This window comes from Echeneis naucrates, chromosome 11 (genome assembly GCF_900963305.1).
Source record: "Echeneis naucrates chromosome 11, fEcheNa1.1, whole genome shotgun sequence".
Taxonomy (NCBI): domain Eukaryota; kingdom Metazoa; phylum Chordata; class Actinopteri; order Carangiformes; family Echeneidae; genus Echeneis; species Echeneis naucrates.
Window position 1 is genome coordinate 8350592 of NC_042521.1, and position 15418 is coordinate 8366009.

Sequence of the window (15418 nt, forward strand, 5' to 3'; positions counted from 1 at the left end):
TTTAATCTCGTGGGCCAAAAGGGGTTAAAACAATAACACTTTCTGAGTTTGTATAAACAAATTCACTTTCTCTTCTGCACTTTTTTTTTGGAAAAAAAATTGGATAAGTTATCTCTGGAGGCCTCAAACACTTCATTCATTCATCTTCTACCAATGATGCATTTCTGGGTCCCAGGGGTTGCTGGAGCCAATCCCCACTCACACTGGGGGGGAGGGCGGGGTACACTCTGAAAGGTCACCAGTCCATCACAGGGCCAACAACACTCAGAGGTCACATTCAGACCCACAGACAATCAATTAATGCATGCATGCATTTAGATGGAGGGAGGAAACCCACACAGGCACGGGGAGAACATGCGAACTCCACACAGAAAGGCCCCAGGCCGGGAACCGAACCTGCGACCTTCTTGTGGTGGGGCAACAGCACTATCCACTATGCCGCTGTGTTGCTCGCCTCAAACTTATTTAAATGAAACCATACAAGAGTGGAAATCACGCTTTGGGCCCAAGACAACTAAAACCAGACACATTTTTTTAGAGGGTACACGTGCCTAAAATGTGGAGCAGGATGGTTTCATCTCTTACAGTCTCTGTGATAAAAATTAAAACAGACAGAAAATGAGGAGCCTTCAAGGTGCAAATTGTTACACACAGTGCCCCAACCACTATACACACACACACACACACACACACACACACACACACACATTGTTTACTCTGGCAAGGTAATCCCAAACACTGGGATCCCCACTTACAATGGCTTCATTAAATGGACAATAGCTTGTGTCAACTAATGACAAGGCCCCTCCCTTCCTTCTGTCTGCTCTGAGATTACATGAACGCGGGCGCGCACACACACACACACAGTCATTGTTAGGGATGAGCTTGAGGATGTTTGCCAGACTGAGAAAATCTATGAGGTTGTACAGTCATGCCTCATTGATGGCCTTCCTGTGAGCCAATAACATTTTACTCCTCGCTGTGGTTTTGACAAAATATCTTATTTAAATCACTTAACACCCAAACCAAGAGCTCAGAAGTACAATTACTGTAATACAACCCCAACATGTAGTGTTTTCCCGTCTCCAGTGTTTTCATTACCGTCCTTCAGTTCGCTAACAGGTGAGGTGGGCCTCTACCTGCATCGCTGACTCAACAGCCAATCAGAGCCCAGCTACGCTCCGCCACAGCCAATCAGCGCCGGGCTCGCCTTCACCTCCGCAATTCTTCCAGAGTGAAAGAATTTCAGCGCAAATTTGAGCCGCTGCCATTAAAAGCTGAGATAATAAGGCCCATAATTTAATGCACCGCGGCGGGACATGTTTATATCTGTGGCCCTATTTTGGCTTAAAGTGACCGAAGGCGAAGCGGAGGCAGCACAGCGGGCTCACCTGCCAGGTGGAGCCGGGGGAGAGGCACCGAGGGGCCGGGAAAAAAGAAGCGGGGCAAGAAAAGTCGACTTACCTGTAGACCAACTTCTGGCAGCTCATTCACTCTATTACCTGCTCCGACTTGAAAGTCCAGTTTCACAAGGAAGAATCGTAGAGGAAGAGAAATATGTCACAGGAGACAGACAAGTAAGTGATCGTGCCGGCAGAGAGGATCTCTGATCATGAAGGGGGCCAAAAAAAAAAAAAAAAAAGCAACTTTCAACTATTTTAATTTTGGGTTTAATCATAAGACGGAAAAAAAGCTTCTTTAAAGTCGGACTGACTTCGTTCTGTGGATCAATAAGGGCCTCACTTTGTCTTTGACGTTGCTTTTGGACAATTCAGGACAAATATGTGACCATCACAGACAGGCCTGGAGGAAAAAGTTGTCAGGCAGAACTTGGCGCCGTGTTTTGTGGATTTCGTTAGAGCTCAATTCGCCATTTTTGACTGATTGGGGGGGGGGGGGGGGGGGGAGTGAAAGCTTCAAAGTGCAAAGAGTGGATTAAAAAAGCACTTTCAGTCATTTTAATTCAAACCCTCTCCGTTCTGCTGTTTTCATTGCATTGCATTTCATCTCCACTGAGGCCTTTGCATTGAGCGATGGATGTGTTTGTGCAGCCTGTTGTCTTATATAATTGTGCTGTTTTGTAACGTTAGAAACGGCTTTATTTACCAACTTTACTCAAAGTGACAAGAACAATAACGGTCGTTATTTAATAGCAATCAATACGTTTTATCATAGTATCAAATATCAGAAATAGCGGATTTTTGAAGTTATGTTACTTTTTTTTGTAATAATCTCACTTTTTAAAATTTACTTTCATTTTTCTTTTACAAAATAATTGTAAAAAATAATGACAGAAATAATAACTGCAGTTAGCTGGATTAGTCTTGAAATCGGCCAGCGGTTTCTACTCTTATATTTTTATTGCTATTACTAGTAATAGTAAACAACTGAATAGCCTTACTAAGTGTGTAAGTACATGCTGCTCATTTCTCACTGTTGCTGAAGTGGAAATAACAGGTTTCTGCCACTATTATGACACACAGCTGTAAAATTTTGTCAGATTAGAGTCGAGTTAGTTACATAAGCATCATCGCCTCTATGTCTTTTTTTTTTTTTTTTTGGCTGTGGCCTTTTTATACCTGCTGTTCGACTGCCAGGGAGAAGGTGACAGCTATCTGCAACAAATGCAAGATCAATATAAAAGAAAAGCAGCTTGATTTACAGCTAGTGGAAGGCATGACGGATAGAAAACCAACCGTGGACTTAAATGTGTGATGGGACTTTGAATGAGTAAAGTAAAGTATACAAAGTTGTTTCATGCTCGGTGTTGTTTGTTCCATGTTTTTCCATAAAGGTTTGTATCAGTATGACATCAGAGATGGGGGACGGGACACATGGGTTTTGTTTGGCAGATATAGCTGGTGAGAAACAATCAATGTCACTTAAAGAAAGCACACTTTTCACGTCAGGTATTTTCAGGTCTTTATCATTTTAATGTAATTTCCAAGCTGGAAATTTCTCCTGATAAATAAATAACCTTTTTTTTTTCTGTCAGCGTTCAACAATACTGAAGAAGTTGAACTTTTAACACATTTAAGTAATCACTGACTACTTTTACTGATTATTTGTTCTTAGAAAGGTGTGATATCTATAGTCGTATCGTTTATTGTACAGCAAGTTGACACATTCGGAGCCTCAGCTCTGATAGGCTCAGTTCCAGGAGATGTTGTGGCAACACTGTGTGTTTAACTGGTCTGTGATCTTGACTTAAGTGGGCCTACAGACTAAAGAGAACAGCTCATGCACATGCACCACACAGCCATGGTGCATGCTCCAGCTGCAACTTTTTATCATGAGTCTTTCATTTCATTGCTTATTTAATAAAAACTGCATGTTTTCATAAGCAGAAAACAGGGAAGCGATCACGTTTTCTTTTCAGTTAAATAATCTGTTGACACCTTTTGAATTGTGTCTGTCAGTAAACGTCTGGTGGTGGTGGTCCCCAATGAGAGCTCCTTCCCCTCAGTGCGGCGTGCCTACACCAGTGAGGACGAGGCATGGAGGTCGTACCTGGAGAACCCGCTGACAGCTGCCACCAAAGCCATGATGAGCATCAACGGAGACGAGGACAGTGCCAATGCCCTGGGCCTCCTCTACGACTACTACAAGGTTCACATGGCCAAATCTTTTTTGTTGATGCACGAAAAGGAAACAGATTTGCACATCAAACGTTCAGGGTTTAACTTTGTAGAAGATGAAGTGAAGTGTGTTCAGAGATTTTCTTGGTGTAAAAGTAACAGCTGTAGTAGTTTAATTGATCACCACAGAGATATTTGCATTTACAGGTATAATTGCATGGCCAAGAATTTCCAGAGGGAACAGACAAAAATGCGAAATTAAGAAATTCTAAATGTTTCCTCAAACATTATATGTGATGAACATATAAATGACGAATCAAATGCATTCTGTCTTTATGAAACATTGTCACAAACATTGTTGTTTGAAAATTTTAGCTTTCAATGGACACGTGGCACCTTTTTTCTTATTTCAGGTGCCTAAAGAAAAAAGGCTCCTGCCGGTTTCCAAAGTCGTTGAAATTACAGAGGAACAGGAGAAGAGGTCTGGATCTGTCAATTCATGGGATTGAAAACAAATGCATTTATTATGAAACGCTTTCAGTTTTTCTGAATTGTCACTATGCACAAGCGAGTAATTATAGCAACAAGTCATGTCATGTCAGGATCATGTTAGCAAGTGCACACAAATGACTCACTTGTGTGTTTTTAATTGTTTTTTTTGTTTTGTTTTTTTTTTGACAGCAATAGATATCCCTGACTCACATTCATCATACCGGCCGTGCAACTAATTTCTGCTTTTTGTTTAGTTTTTTCATGGAATTTATAGAAAATAAGGAAATTGCAAAGTGAATCCTCTAAGTGTTAAAATAGGATTTTAGAAGGTTGGTACAACACATCCAAAGTGAAATACTGTAAAATAGTTAAACATTACTGCTTTGAATCCTGTTTTGCGGTGAAGTATTTCTGATCAGAATTTCTTCCTCTAGGTTTTTCACTGCTTACTTGCTAAGTTGAACTGCAGCAAATGCATTTAGTAAAAGAAATTAAAAACACATTGATTTGCATGTTCAGGTCGATGTTGCCCAGCAACCACAACAGCCAAAGCGAGGTAGAGACTGTGGACAATCGGGTTCAAGTCCTCAAATCTGTCCCCGTCAACCTGTCTCTGAACCCGGAGCACCAGGAGACCAAACGGGAGCAGTTCAGCAGCTCAACGGGAACTGTGGCAGGGTCCGGGGCCGTGGTGAAGGCCGAGGTGTACACGTCCGTTTTCACAACGGGACCAGGACTTCACTACAGGGTGGACGGAGAAGAGACAGCGAGGGTGATCCACGAACAGAATCCTTTTGAGGTCACAGCCGTCAGCCACAGCTCATATGTTAAAGAAGACCAGCAGAGCCCACCTGACAGCCCGTATGAGGAGGAGAGAGATGGGGTGAGGAGAGATGCAGAGATACTGACTAGTACACCAACTCAAATAGTTTCTTTGTTTAGGAGGGAAGCAAGCCATAAAGCCGTCAAGAGATCTAATCAGTGGTGCTATTTGTATTTTTAAGTGCTTGTTGTTTTATTGTTGCAGAAACTGTCACGCTATTTATACTATATCTCACTGACAAATAGCTTCAAAATTTATCCACTAATTATCTTTTCCTTCTACGTGTCCAGACACCAATGAATGTATCAGTCAGTGTTAAAAAACACCGTGGGAAAATCTAGGATGCCAGAGCAAAGAAGGCAGATTAATGACCAAACAAAGGCGTTATTTCACTGTGAGACTGGATGTCTGATGATCTAACAGTACAGTATATGCTGGGTGGAGTTGTTATTTCATGGTACCCTGAAGAAAGATAGATGTTTAAATATGATTCACAGAGTCCAGAGGTTCATTACCTGAGCAAGAATCTACAAGTGCTTTTTGATTTTGTTTTCCTTTAGCTTGAGAACGGGAATACCACTGTTGTTTTTCTTTTTTTGTCATTCACAACATTGTTTAACCGGTTCCCCTAAACCAACTCCGAAATAATTTCCCCTTTGTGTGTTGTTGTTTTGTTTTGTTTTTTTGGCCATCTTAGCAGAAGTACCACACATCTTCCTCTCTGCCTACAGATGACTTCATATATCATCAGGAGAGAGTGTAAGCCTTTTGTTATTACTGCACAATTATCAATATAAGTCACAATATCAATACTCAGATGTGTGCCATTTTGAAGCGATCCGTAAAGGAAAGCAAAATTGCGTGTTGTGCCCCCATCCTTCCATGTTATTTCTAATCACACTACATCTCTGTGTCAACAGCGACAGCTTCCAGTACACACTTGATGCTACTCGCTCGTTGCGTCAGAAGCAAGGTGAGGGACCGATGACCTACCTAAACAAAGGCCAGTTCTACGCTGTGACACTTAATGAGCTCAGTGCCAACAATCGTCTACGTCACCCTATCAGCAAAGTCCGGGTGAGCGAGTCATTCAGGGCTCACTTATTTTCCTTATATCATGGATTTATTTACTTTATTTATTTATTTTTTATTTTATATGTAATATATAGCTACCTATAAGCAAATCCCATATGTATGTGAAAAAGGTTCACTGATAGAAATTCTGCCACCCATATTCGTTCTATGAAGCGATTTAGCATTTTTGCTCAGAGTTTAACTTTACAATGCACATATTTACTTTGAAGGGTTTTATTGTCATAGTTCCCAGAGGTAACAGGCGAATTTACTCAGAAATAAGATGTGGTTGACCTACTTTATCCACTTTAACCTGTTCAACACCAAACAGGAGACAAAGTTAGTGACCAGCTGGGTTAGTAGAACTAACATACAGGTTTTAGTAGCTGAAGGGTAAATGAGAATGATTATTGAACTTATATTAGGAAGAGACGAATCCAGCTGCAATGAAATGATCTCTTTATCTTCTTAATAAAATCTGTAAGTTGCAATATTATTATCATTATTTATTATTACTAGGATAATTCATACTATTAAGTGGGTCCTATTTCCTTTTTATTCCTGGAACTTTATTCCACCATTCACAGACATGCATGTTTGGGTTCATTGGTGACTAAACTGTCAGTAGGTCTGAGTGTGAGTGTGAGTGGTTGTTGGTCTCTGTCTGTCTCTGTGTGTTGGCCCTGTGATGGACTGGCGACCTGTCCAGGTTGTACCCTGGGACTGGCTCCAGCACCCCCCGCGACCTGGAAATGGATAAGCGGTAGAAGATAAATGAATGAATGAGGTGGTGATGATTCAAAATGTGACTTGACGCCTAATCAGGCTTTTATTTATGAATATCACTGTATTTCCAGAGTGAAGTTATTTAATGTTATTATTATTACTCACAGGAAACCTGAGTTGAGATGGATTTTAACTTTCTTCTTGTATTGTGTATGTTTTCAGAGTGTGATCATGGTGGTGTTCAGTGAGGACAAGAACCGGGACGAGCAGCTTAAATACTGGAAGTACTGGCATTCACGGCAGCACACAGCCAAACAGAGAGTGCTTGACATTGGTAAGCCTTTTTTGTCTTTGCTCCACTCCTTTTTTTTTTTTTTTTTTTTTTCAAAACATCCAAGTTAACAACAGGAACAACACATTAGTCAAAAGACAGTTATAGATTTCTGTGATTGCAACAGCTGGAGTGCACTGAGCTAATAAACAAGGCATGACCGAGCTGAGAGCAAATAAGCCCCCACCCAACTGTCTGCCTCGGGCTGCTCAGATGCCCACCAGCCTCCGCTGTCAGACAGCACATACAGTTACACACACCCGAATGTCTTAATGTCTAGGTGTTGCTGAAACACACAACATAAATCCTCTAATCTGCTCTACATCTCCTGGACGATTGTGCAAAACACTGATTTGTGAAAAACGTGATATCCAAACCGATGTGGCGAACTTTCTCACTCGGAGCATTTCCCACGGGTGCTCGCTGCAGCCTCATAACTGTATCTGAACACTTTTGACCTTTCGTCTTGTGGGTGTTTTTTCGGTCGCTGGATTTGAATGTGAACTGATGTCTTTACCGGCTTGTGAAATAAATGTGTGTGAGAAGCTTGTAGGCGGTTTGTGTTTGACAAGCTTGGGCCTGCTAACTGAGGCCAGGATGGCAGAGGTATGTGGGAGACTTGCACACACACACACACACACACACACACACAGCTTGTTGGGACAAGGAGAAGAATGCTAGACACACTGCTACCTTGGCTGGTCGTGGTCTGCTTAAAGTAATTCTTGCTCAATTTAGATTCCCATCTTTCTTTTTTAGATCTTATGAAATCCCTATTGGCCTCCAATTCCCACACATCTTCATATTTGCAGCATGCAACAGTTGTTACCAACTCAAAAGTTTCATTTAAGATTGTGAGATAGTTACTGAGGTAGGAAAACAGAAAAGGGGTTTTAAAGGGTTTACAAATCAAAAGATGTTGGCAAACAAGTCAAAAGCCTCTCCTATAGATTCATAATATAAAAAAAATGCTTGGGAACTTTTCATATAACTGGACAGTCCATCTTGTACAGTATGGTTACTTTCCCTATTTGGCATTTGCTAGTGTAATGAGTCTGTGTTTGCAAATGTGTGTGTCTGTTGTGTGTGCCGTAAACAAGTTGCAGCAGTGTGCATCTACAGACCGAACTCTGAGATATTTCCCCCTCATGCACGTCTAAACATAAATATCCATCTGAGTTTGCATTTTTTGCATGTACATACATGGCCAAGGTGAAAGGTGGGATGGAAGAGGCAAATATTCTCCTTAATGGCTGTGTTTCAGTGTTTTGTGTTCATAATAGGGGCTGCAACATCTCATCATTAATCATGTCCTCCAACGATTCAATAATTGAATTGAAAAACATCTACTAATGTTTCCTCAGAGCCCAAGCTGATTTATTTAGTGTATTTTTTCTTTAAAAATGACTTCAGTGATCGATTGAGTACAGCTGATGTGTGTGCACCTATAAGATGGGGGATGTCCATTTAAACAGCTCTGTAGTTCAAATGACGGCCCGCCCTCCACCCTGCTCCTCAGAGCCAGATTGGCCTGTAACCTGACACTGTGCGCTGGGCTGATTTGAATAGCGGTGGAGGGTTTATCAGGTGGGGATGGATGGAGAGGAGGGTTTTGGGGAGGGTCATGAATGGATCATTTGAATGGGGTTATTCATTGGAGGATAGGCATGTCGCTGCTTGTCTCGCTGCTTTGTGCACCTGCCAAAGATCCAGGAAGCATCCGTGCTGCAGCAGTGAGGATGATGGAGGAGGTCGGAGATGTCAGTGTCAGCGACGAGCAGACCTCTTACTGCCACATCGTCCTCCCAGCCGCTTGAAGTTTTTACTTTCAATGAAAACTATAAGCTACTACAGATTTCATGTATCACTTCACCTGCAGTCATCAGTCAGAGAATGGACACGGCTGGTTTAAAATTGTACTTTTCTTATTGTCAAACACCACTAAAGAGCAGAGTAGGGCTTTCCTGTGTGTCTGCCCTGTTCGGGTCATCTGCTCCCTTTCTATGGATCACAGTTTCGTTTTTTAAAAAGACTGAGGTGGTTCCCAAAATTGCTCTCCGCTGTAGTTTTCTCCTCAGCCAGGAATAAAACATGCATTTTGTGGGGCCTATTTCTATCTGCGGATGAATATACGTTTGGAGCTCTAGTAAATGTGGAACACAAAATATCACCTTCACCACATCGCCGCCTTTTCTTTACATCAGCTTAAAAACTTTTAGAGCCTTTGACGTTATTATTCAGAGACCGCTGATGTAAATCACCTCTGCAAGGCTTCTTTGAATTAACAAATATTACTGTTGCTTTAAAAAGACAAATTCAAGAGTTTGCAAATAAATGCTCTTCACTTTTTCCCAAAATGCAGATTATATAGGAAAGCCTATTTCCTCAGAACCCTTTTACTTTGGTGTTGGGTGTTTTGTTTTGTTTTCTTTTATTTTCCTCCGAGCCAATCGACTTTAGACTGCACGTTGGGCACGCTTTTTCCACACAGAGACCAGTTTACTTGAACCATAATTTTAACAATTAACAATACCCAACCAGTGCACTCATCTGATTGGCTTTTAATGCGGCCCTCTGAGCCGTAATGCCTCCCGTGCTTCCTGTCTTTGCCTTTGAAGCCCCAGAGTTCGTTTGCTGAAGCAGATAAGGTTTTATCTTATAAAACTGAAGCGTGCCATCTGATTGCTTATCTCAACAAACAATAGCTACCTAATCTTTCATTAACCACAATAGGCTGTAGATAATAAATGCATTTTCAGATGTTTTTGAGAATCTTCTATGAAAAAAAAAAAGGTTTATTTGTGATTGCAGAAATAAAACATGTTTCTGTTTGTGTTCACAGCTGATTACAAGGAGAGCTTCAACACAATTGGCAACATTGAGGAGATCGCCTACAACGCCATCTCCTTCACCTGGGATGTGAATGAAGAGGCCAAGGTACAAAAACACTCAAAACACATTATTCACATATGAAATAAATAAATGAATGTCATTGTAATCTCGCCACAAACCGGTTAAGTCTTTTTGAAGGTGTGTGTGGGAGAAATGAAAAAAAGCAGCGGGACAGGTTTTGTGCTGATTCAGATGTTGGCAATAGATAGACAGATACGTTTATTAATTCAGATGGAAATCGAGGAATTAACTTTTAATTGCTGACACTTTAGAGCTCACTCAGTAATATATATCAGACTAACAATAGAAGAACTGAAAGCCAAACGCACTCCCTTTGCTTTGAATCTTGTGTTTTCGACTGCCCATCATATAACTAATTGGGAGTGTTGTGTACTCGCTCTGTTTGCCTTCTTTGTCTTTGTGTAGCCCACTCCTTTGTGGCCACTCCTTAAATGGAGCCCCGTCACTGTTTGAACTCCAGAGGCCCCCAAGGGCCAACACACACCAAGCCCAGTCCCCACCCTCTGCTGTTTGTTTTGCCCTCATTTCTGTGTGAATGCGAGTGACTGTGTGTGTGTGTGTGTGTGTGTGGCTCTTTCATTGTAATAGCAGCCCAGGGACAAAGACGTTGCTGGAGGAAATCCAAGCACACTTCTCTCGGCCAATATTGACTCTTTCTCTCTAATTCTTTCCCTCTCTTTCTCTTAATCCGTGTAACTATTGAGCTTGAATATAGCTGAAGCAGGAACAGGTGTAACAGCCTGGTAGTTCAGTCTTCACACTGCTGTTGGAAGAAAGGGTGGAGGAATTATTTCAAATGCAAAAAAAGAAAAGAAGGAAAATGAAAATATAGGTAAAGCGTCAAAATCAAAAAGACATCTGAGTTTGACTTTGTGTTGGGAGGATAATGAACAGGAGAGGGACATGAAGGTCAGGATTTCAGCACAGGTTGTGTATTTAGTGTTTGTATCTATTTTGAGGTATTAGTTGAGAGGTTTGGGATTTTACCTTTATTTCACAATGGACAGTTAAAGAGGTCACACATTTATTTTGGGGGGCATTTAATATCTCTGACAGGAAATGTGTGGACAGATTTTATGATTGTTACATCAGTGCCACGTCAGGTAATGGATGAGCTTTGGTTGAGGTTTCAAGTTTCAAGATGGCGAAAAGTCATGTTTTCCGTCACTGGCCCTTCATCTGTGTTGATCTTTGCAGAAAGGTGATCCTGGAGATCAGGGTCATCAAATGCACCACACCTGTGCTTGATAAAGAGCAAATACTTCCAGATTATCAAAGAGCTTCACACAAATCACACCAAATCATATTTTCTTTTCCCCTGGAGCTGTGTGTCCATGCAGTTTCATCTAATTTTCCTTTCTACATACAAATGATTTTGAGGTATCCAAAAAGAAAGGACTAATGGAGCAAAGTAAAAAACTTTTTATGTGCCGTATAAATAAAATTTTTCTCAATGGACTCTGGCCTATGTGATAGTATACATTAAATATTAAGGTGCTTCAACTTTTAAAAATGAAAATGCAACCTCAAATAAACCGAGAAACATCCAAACAGATCCAGCATTTATATTTAGTCAGAGCCACTTTGTTCAAGGACCAGCCTCTGTTCCCAGCTGGCATTGAGTTTTTATGGAATAAATCTGGAGCTGTAGCATGAAAATATTTTCCTAAATCAATTTTATTTCATTCGGGCCATGTTAGAACCCTTTACCCCACCCACATTAAATGTATTTTTGCAGTTTGAACTGAGCTGTGTAAGCCTCCTCCAACCTCCCGTCTCTGTGTTTCTGGCAGATTTTCATCACAGTCAACTGTCTGAGCACAGACTTCTCCTCTCAGAAGGGGGTGAAGGGTCTTCCTCTGATGATCCAGATTGACACGTACAGCTACAACAACCGCAGCAACAAGCCGCTGCACAGGGCGTACTCACAGATCAAGGTCTTCTGTGACAAGGTGAGGAATTGCTTACATGAGTTATAATTATCATGTATCTTCATTTGAAAATGAAGATAAGAGATAAGATGTTCATCTTAAGTGTGATGGGATTCATTTTACTCAGTTAATCCATGAATATTATTATATGATTCATTGATGGGTGGATAAAAATGTCCATTATACTTAATGCTAGAACCAAATGTGATGCTTGTTTGCTGTATTTTTTTTTTACCTCCCTGTCCACTCTGATGTAAAAATGTAATTTAGATGCAAAAAAGAAGCTGGGGACAGCTGGAGTCATTGTGTGTTGTGTTTTTTTTTCGTGGGGGAGGGGCTAGGTGAGATTTTGTTGAAAGTGGCAATTGTGTGTAGTTTCGCAAAACTCTCCTGTGTGTCAGTGAAACATTTAGGTTCTGCTTCAGTACAAGTGTTTGTTGTATTATCTGTGAGGAGCTTTTGAGCTCCTCGCTGTGAAATGGCATATTCACGTTTGCAGAGTTTACAGAGCGGTGGGAGGAGTGAGGGCGCTGATTAACGACATCAGTCCTCCCTCTAGTGGTCTCACCTGCACAGTGACCCTGAAGGCTCACATGAAAATATGCTATATGAACCGGTCGTTTTCCGTCGCCCACTTATTTTTTTAAGGGGAGCTGCGTGTGTAAAGGAAGCTCAGACAATTTGCAGACACCATTGACTTCAGTATTTTCTCTGGTATTTTTCTCAGGGAGCTGAGAGGAAAATAAGGGATGAAGAGAGAAAACTGTTTCGCAAGAAGTCAAAAGGTTTGAGTTGCATGAATTTTCAAAATCAGAGGTCTGGTGAGGGAGAAAAATCTATGTATGCATCCTTTTGAATCATCTTTTACCCTCAACACCAGGGAAGGATGGAAGTGTGGGTGTCATTACAGCTCCCAAAAAGTCTGATACCACATATTTCAAGACCTTGAGCGACCTGGAGGCCCAGCCTGTCCTGTTCATCCCTGACGTTCACTTCGGCAACCTGCAGAGGGCGGGACAGGTGCGTCACCGCCTCGCTCTCTGAAACTGGCGATGCCGTAAAATCAGAGTGGGCTGATAGCTGCATTTCAGCACCACATCAAAACAACAAACACGTTTTTCTGCTTTTGGATTCTTCTATAGAGTCGATTCTTGTTTTTCCTCTTGACTTGAGCTAAACCACGAACCAGTGTCATTAATTAGATAACATTGAAATAATACTAATAATTTGCAGGTAAAATGAAGTATTTTCTGTTGTTTTGATCACTTTCCAGGTGTTTACATTCAATACAGAAGATATTGAGAGAGAAGGGTGAGTGCCGCAGGAAATACACATTTTCATTTACACCAGGTCATAAAATATAATGTATGTAAATAAGCATAGGTACAGATACCAAGCTCATACGAAGGAACCACATATGCAAAGAAAGCACCCAGCTTTCGTTTGTTTTGTGTTTGTTATGTGTTTTCAGGGGTGTGCTGGTGAAGAGGATGTTCAGGCCATCAGACGATGATCTCTGCCCATCCCCTCACAAACAGATCAAAGAGGAGACGCACAAGAGAGGTACAAGATGGCCACTTCCTCTATATTTATGTTTTTCATGAAGCCTTCAGTCCATGAAAAGCTAAACTGAGAGCTGAGAAATGTTCGCCAATATCTGAAATTAGAGAAGGCAAAAGAAATATCTCCCATTTTGACAGATTTGAAATGAAATGATTTCCAACACTTATGTAGAACGAATCAAGCTTGCAAAATGGTGATTATTATTCTGGTGAAGAGTAAACACAGTCTGGTTAAAGATGGGAGGGTTAGTCTCTATTTAAGATTTAATATTATTATTAATGTATTATTATAGAGTAGGGCTAAAAAACATTTTTTTATCCAATAATCAACTGTCTCTTACTGGGCAGAGTTAGTAGCTGCAGCCTCTGTGACTCATGCAGTCCGAAATTAATCAATATTTTAGTTTTATTTGTGTTTTTTCAGCGCAAAACTACAAATCACCAAATTTGAGAAGCAAGAAATGGGAGATTTTTGACAGTTCTTAACATTTATTATTCAGTGATTGACTGATTCTTATTAGTAACATCAGTCTAATATTCATGTTTGTCTTCAAAAATACACAATGTATGCTCCACATATAAACTGACATTATAGTTACAGTTAAAGGCTTATTCATATGGCCTTTCTCTGCAGTGCTGCTGTATGTGAGAAAGGAGACTGACGAGGTGTTTGACGCCCTGATGCTTAAGTCTCCCACGCTCAGAGGCCTAATGGACGCCGTAAGTGATGCCTTTCCATTTACATGAGAGTGAGCACCATTTTGATTGCAGCTGAGCAACCAAATAGTGCTCTTGACAGACTGTTTTCCTTTTTCATTCATAGATAACTGAGAAGTACGGCGTGCCCACAGAGAGAATAGCCAAAGTGTACAAGAAAAGTAAAAAAGGGTGAGTGCTTTGAAAAGTAAATGCAGAACTTTTATTCCCCCGTTTGATGCAGCAGATTTCTTTCAGCTGAACGTTCAGCTTAAAGTCTTTTGTGTGTTACCTCAGGATCTTGGTGAACATGGACGACAACATCATCGAGCATTACTCCAACGAAGACACCTTCATCCTCAGCATCGAGACCCACGCAGACGCTTACAAGGTCACGCTGACGGAGATCTGATAAGACTGCAGGATGGGACCGAAGGAGATGCTGTGACTGCTGGTTGGCTGAAATCTACGAGGCTGCTATTTACTGGCTGATAAGCTGACTGATGTTAGAGACAGTCCACTGCTGGTGTTGCTCTGAGACACACCTGATCTCTCACACTGTTACACAATGAAGCAAGTTGTATTTTCCATTCAGGAGGACGGAGGCATTAATCAGAAGAGGACATTATAGATTTTCTCACAAACTGGTCACATTTACATCCTCATTATACTCACCCTCCGAAATGATGGCGCACAAATCCTTGCCATCAAATTTTTCAGATTTTTTTTTGTATAAAAGAATTTGTATGTTTATCTTCATTCTGTACAGTCTGTGTTTTTTCTTTTTGCCAGATAGGAGTAGCCAATGAATGCCTTGTATGTAGTTACAGCTTTAGTTAGTTGGTCCTCGTAAACCTAGCAGCTTTGCATGCCAGCCTTTTCTTTTGTTAAATGTATTGTTATTTATTAATGACTTTTTTTTTTTTTGTATTTCTAAAAAGTACTTTACATTTCAGTGATTTTGTTAGTTATCCTCTTTAAGATTGCTTAAGGAGTTTTTAAATGGCTTATCTCTGTTTTTCAGACCCATTTTAATCCCTCCGTGGCAGCAAATAGTGAACATTTTTATTGTACCAGTTTAAATTACATTATGACTAAAAAACAACAAAAAAAAGAAAACTGTAAACAACTTCTGAGAGGTGACGAATGGCACTTGGTTGTTCTCTACTTCTTTTGCTTGACTGGTGTAAAACGAATAAACATGACTAAGTAAAACAGGAGTACGAGTCTGCTGCGAAGAGCTGCATGAGTTGGTAGCGAGGGTCAGATTTATGGGAACTAAATGCTAATGC

At 40.8% G+C, this 15418-nt stretch overlaps 1 protein-coding gene across 6 annotated transcripts; it reads left to right on the forward strand.

The window, feature by feature from the left end:
* Positions 1-1232: 1232 nt before the first annotated feature.
* Positions 1233-15346, forward strand: grhl2b (grainyhead-like transcription factor 2b). Of its 6 annotated transcripts, XM_029514891.1 has the most exons (18): positions 1558-1577; positions 3115-3117; positions 3420-3609; positions 3992-4059; positions 4590-4953; positions 5391-5399; positions 5594-5652; positions 5814-5970; positions 6916-7027; positions 9867-9961; positions 11731-11889; positions 12596-12689; positions 12749-12888; positions 13142-13179; positions 13340-13431; positions 14065-14150; positions 14254-14318; positions 14424-14538. In XM_029514891.1, exons 1-18 carry the CDS (start codon positions 1558-1560, stop codon positions 14536-14538), a joined length of 1866 nt encoding a protein of 621 aa, XP_029370751.1. The 6 variants fall into 6 exon arrangements, with proteins under 6 accessions (XP_029370748.1, XP_029370751.1, XP_029370750.1 ...); XM_029514890.1 differs by lacking the exon at positions 5391-5399 and having other exon boundaries at positions 5591-5652; positions 14424-15346; XM_029514888.1 differs by lacking the exons at positions 3115-3117; positions 5391-5399 and having other exon boundaries at positions 1233-1577; positions 5591-5652.
* The last annotated feature ends 72 nt before the right edge of the window (positions 15347-15418 follow it).

Bases quoted from the DNA above. Each gene is read 5' to 3' on its own strand.
- grhl2b (XM_029514886.1), top strand. From the start codon at position 2,758: ATGCTCGGTGTTGTTTGTTCCATGTTTTTCCATAAAGGTTTGTATCAG. The intron at 3,610-3,991 runs GTTCACATGGCC...TTCTTATTTCAG, and splicing joins TCCTCTACGACTACTACAAG to GTGCCTAAAGAAAAAAGGCT. The intron at 4,954-5,590 runs GTGAGGAGAGAT...TGGCCATCTTAG, and splicing joins ATGAGGAGGAGAGAGATGGG to CAGAAGTACCACACATCTTC.